The sequence below is a fragment of the Bison bison genome, unplaced genomic scaffold (genome assembly GCF_000754665.1).
Source record: "Bison bison bison isolate TAMUID 2011002044 unplaced genomic scaffold, Bison_UMD1.0 scf7180017864352, whole genome shotgun sequence".
Taxonomy (NCBI): domain Eukaryota; kingdom Metazoa; phylum Chordata; class Mammalia; order Artiodactyla; family Bovidae; genus Bison; species Bison bison.
The window spans coordinates 2,651,366-2,655,762 of NW_011494924.1; the positions used below are offsets into that span (position 1 = coordinate 2,651,366).

Sequence of the window (4,397 nt, forward strand, 5' to 3'; positions counted from 1 at the left end):
AAGATCTTTTTTGTACAGTTCTTCTGTGTATTCTTGCCACCTCTTCTTAATATCTTCTGCTTCTGTTAGGTCCATACCATTTCTGTCCTTTATCAAGCCCATCTTTGCATGAAATGTTCCCTTGGTTTCTCTGATTTTCTTGAAGAGATCTCTAGTCTTTCCCATTCTGTTGTTTTCCTCTATTTCTTTGCATTGATGGCTGAGGAAGGCTTTCTTATCTCTTCTTGCTATTCTTTGGAACTCTGCATTCAGATGCTTATATCTTTCCTTTTCTCCTTTGCTTTTCGCTTCTCTTCTTTTCACAGCTATTTGTAAGGCCTCCCCACACAGCCATTTTGCTTCTTTGCATTTCTTTTCCATGGGGATGGTCTTGATCCCTGTCTCCTGTACAATGTCACAAACCTCCGTCCATAGTGAGCTGTTAGGGATCATAATAAATGATCCATCTCTTTATCCATCTCTTTCTATATATGCTCATCTCCATTTTACAGACAGGAGAAACTGAGGCTCAGAGAGGGGATATGAGTTACCTGCTATCACACAGCTAAGGGCAGAACCAGGATTTGGATCCTAGTTTGACTCTAAAGCCAGTGCTCTTAATCATTTAGCTACTCATCCATTGCTTCCAGCAGTTGTTCATTCATTTATTCAATGACCATTCGTTGAGCATTTACTTCGATGCCTAAGCAGACTGACAAAGGCTGTATTCTCCTGAAGCTTCCGTCTAATGGAGGTGGGAACTGGACACATGTTAGTGAAGAGGTCAAGCTTGATGGAGCTGGGGCTGGGCAGTTCTGAGGTCCCTCTAGCCCCATCTGTGTTTTCAGGTGTGCGTGCGTGCTCAGTCGCTTCAGTCATGTCCAACTCTTTGCGACCCTATGGACTGCAGCCCGCCAGGCTCCTCTGTCCTTGGAATTCTCCAGGCAAGAATACTGGCATGGGTTGCTATGTCCTCTTCCAGGGGATCTTCCTGACCCAGGGATCGAACCCGAGTCTCTTAGGTCTCCTGCACTGGCAGGTGGGTTCTTTATCACTAGTGCCACCTGGGAAGCCCGTCTGTGCCTTCACACTCCAGAACAAAGAGCGGACCATCTAGACCTCCTCCTGGCAGGGACCAGACTCTGTGTTGCTACGGGACCAACCGGCCATGGTCTTTCCCCAGGTTTGGTCGCAGGCGTGTGATCATCAAGAAGGGCCAGAGGGGCAACAGCTTTTATTTTATCTACCTGGGCACGGTGGCCGTGACGGAGGACGAGGATGGCAGCAGTGCCTTCCTGGATCCCCACCCAACGTTGCTGCAAAAGGGCAGCTGTTTCGGGGTGAGCACGGGGGAAGGGTCTGCCCTCCTGGGGAGGGGTTGGGGGTGACAGGACTCCTGCTGGAACCCCCAGGCCAGGCCCAGTCCTACCTTCTACTTTGTGCGAGTCCCTGCCGTGTTGTGGGTGACCACGCCCTCACCTGTCAAGTGCCGATTGAGTTGGGCCTGGTCATGTCCAAGTCCAACCACTTCATGTGTGATGTTTTAAGGAGTATGTTCCCTCTGTAACCCCCAGAGATGCAGTGAGCCCTCAGCGAGGCCTCTCCAGCTTCCTCTCCCTGCCTTGGTCAAGCCTGGTTGCCTCTTTTTCCACAGGCAGCATATGGCAGTGGGTGGTGGGGGAGCAGGGGGTCGATCCACAGCAGCAGGGAGTGAGCAGGGGCACAGGATGGGCCAGGGAAGCTGCATTCTGGGGAGGAGAGATTTCTAGGGGGAGATGGAAGCGGGGAAGAGGTGGTCAAGGCTGCAGACAGAAGGCTCGGAGTGCCTCTCATTTGCCTGTGCTCCTGTCCATTCAACAGGAAATGGGCTCTCTCAGCTCCACAGTGAGAAGGGCCACTGTGGTCTGTATGGAAGAAACAGAGTTCTTGGTTGTCGACCGAGAGGATTTCCTGGCGAATAAGCTGGACCAAGAAGTTAAAAAGGATGCTCAGCTTCGGTTTGAATTTTTTAGGTAACTCCACCAGCCAGCATCTTCCTCCTGTGTTTCTTAGGTACCTTTGTCCTCGGCCCAGTGGGGAACACTGGGTACCATTCTCTCTGCCTGAAATGCTCTTTGGGACCTCCCACCCAACTTCAACTTTTCTGTCTAGCAAACTCCTACTGTATCTTCAGGCCGCAGCTCAAATATCCCTTTCTTAATGGGATGGTAACATGCTTTGCACACTTGATGGGGTGCTCATACCTTCAGGCCGCAGCTCAAATATCCCTTTCTTAATGGGATGGTAACATGCTTTGCACACTTGTTGGGAGATGGGGTGCTCAGTCCTTTGCACCACCCACTTTTTCTCATGTAAACTTTCAATCCCACGGTGTTGTTTCTCATTCTCCGCAGTTCATAGTGAAGGAAGCGAAACTCAGGATGGTGATGTGTCCAGAATGTCTGACTTAGAAGTCCCCAGGCTTCACTGCCCCGCCTCCCTCACCAAGGCCACCTCCTTGCACCCCAGAATAGAGTGGGTGCCTCTATCACACCCTGTGTTTCCTTAAAGCCCCATCCAAACTATAATTCTTGCGCCATCAGACAGTAAGCAAGCAACTCGGTGGCAAGGACGGACCTCTGCCTTCTTCACCATCGTCTTCTCTCTGTTGTCACAGTGCCAGGCACAGACAGGTGCTTATCCAATTATCTTTAGTTCCTCGCCTTGAGGAAAAGAGTGAAAATCAATTGCAGCATCCATGCTGGCACCAAGAATACAGGTGGTAGGGATGCAGGGGCAGAGAGAAGTGTGGTGGGCAGAGGGCTCTGGCCTCTGCGGGCTGGAGCTAAGAGAGGCACCCCCATGAAGGGGCTGCAGCCCTTCAAGGCCGAACTCAGTCCTGAAGGGAGGGGCAGTTCATATTTTCATACAGTGGAAGAAAAATAGGGCCATGTTCTAATCGCAGCTCTTAGGTTTATCTGCCACAGGACTCTTGATAGGTCACTTCACTTCCCTGGGCTTTCGTCTCCTGCCTTGGAAAGTGGGAATCAGGATTCCTCTCTCCGAGGTCATTGTAAGAATCCAGTGCCATGTTCATGGGAAGTGTGTGGCCCAGTCTTGGCCCAGGAGGAGCTCCTTCTCTGGTGGCCCTGCTTTCCTCCTTGTCTCCAGACCCTTCTCCTCCTTGGACACGGTGCCAACCCTGTTCCCCTTTGATGCCCCGATGGAGCTCATTGCCCCCACCCCCAGCTTGAGGCCTGAGTCACCTGAGTTCTGAGATCATAATTTGGAGCTGAGAAAAGATCTGTGATGCTTATTAGCAGCCCAGTGGGGCCACCTATGAGGGAAGGCAAGCCCGTGATTTGTGGTATACTAGGTTTGAGGTCAAAGAAGGGGTGGTCATCGCGGGGTGGGCCTTCCACCTTAGGGCACCAACAAGCCAAAAGAAGAGGGTCCTGACCTCCGCCATCCCCTGGCCCAGGGCTGAGGACTGGCAGTCAGTAGACTGGAGGAGGGAGACGGGTTGGAATGAGCTGCCCAAACCAGAGGCAGGGCCTGGACTGCTGGGCTGGGAGAGAGGACAGCTGAAGCGAGGAACTCTTGGGTATTCCTTGGAATGGGAGCAGTTTAGTGGTAGCCAGGTGAGTGGGGGATTCAGCTGGAAGGAGCTTCTGGAGAGAGGATTGAAAGAGAAGCAAAGCCCCAAAAGCTCAGGTGCCTCTGAGGTGCAGTGAGGGGAGCAGTTGGAGGGCAGGGCCTTGAGAAGAAGAGGGCAGGAGAGCAAAGGACACGTGCCAGGAGGCCACTGCAGGCGGGGCTCGCGAGCAGGATGGGTACAAAGTCGCCCACTTCAGGCCTTTGCCAGAGCAGGAGCACACACTCCCTTTCCGGGAATCTCCAAGTGCTAGGCCTCCGCCCTGACGGACAGTGAGGAAGTCTCACAGGCTTTTCCCCTCAGGAAGATGGACCTGTTTCACTCCTGGTCCGATGAGACGCTCTGGAAGCTCGTAGTCCTGGGGAAGGTAGAGAAGTTCTCCTACGGGCAGCTGATCTCAAAGGACTTTATAGAATCGTCCTCCATCATGTTTGTCTGTGAGGTGAGAGGTCTGGGGTGGGGGTGGTGAAGCTAAGGAGAGCATGGCTAATCTGGCATCCTGTGGCCAGGTGACTGGGTGGAGCCCTGGTTTGTAATACCTCCTTTTTTTTTTTTTTTTTGCCCTGGACCATTTTTTAAAAGTCTATATTGAATTTGTTACAATATTGTTTCTTTTCTTTTTTAATGTTTTGTTCTTTTGGCCATGAGGCATGTGGGATCTTTGTTCCCTGAGCAGGGATTGAGCCCCTCCCCCTGCATTGGAAGGTGAGTTCCCAACCACTAGACCACCAGGGAAGTCCCAACACATCCTTTTCTGAGCACCCACATCCTAGTTGCTTGGAAA

The 4,397-nt window shown here is 51.9% G+C and overlaps 1 protein-coding gene across 2 annotated transcripts in view; it reads left to right on the plus strand.

Annotated features, from left to right (window-relative positions):
* Window positions 1-4,397, plus strand: part of CNBD2 (cyclic nucleotide binding domain containing 2) — a 49,100-nt gene that overhangs the window by 18,419 nt on the left and 26,284 nt on the right. For both annotated transcript variants that reach the window (XM_010854922.1, XM_010854923.1), the window contains exons 5-7: window positions 1,163-1,319; window positions 1,840-1,991; window positions 3,917-4,055. In XM_010854922.1, coding sequence (XP_010853224.1) covers window positions 1,163-1,319; window positions 1,840-1,991; window positions 3,917-4,055 — 448 coding nt within the window. The remainder of the gene's footprint in view (window positions 1-1,162; window positions 1,320-1,839; window positions 1,992-3,916; window positions 4,056-4,397) is intronic.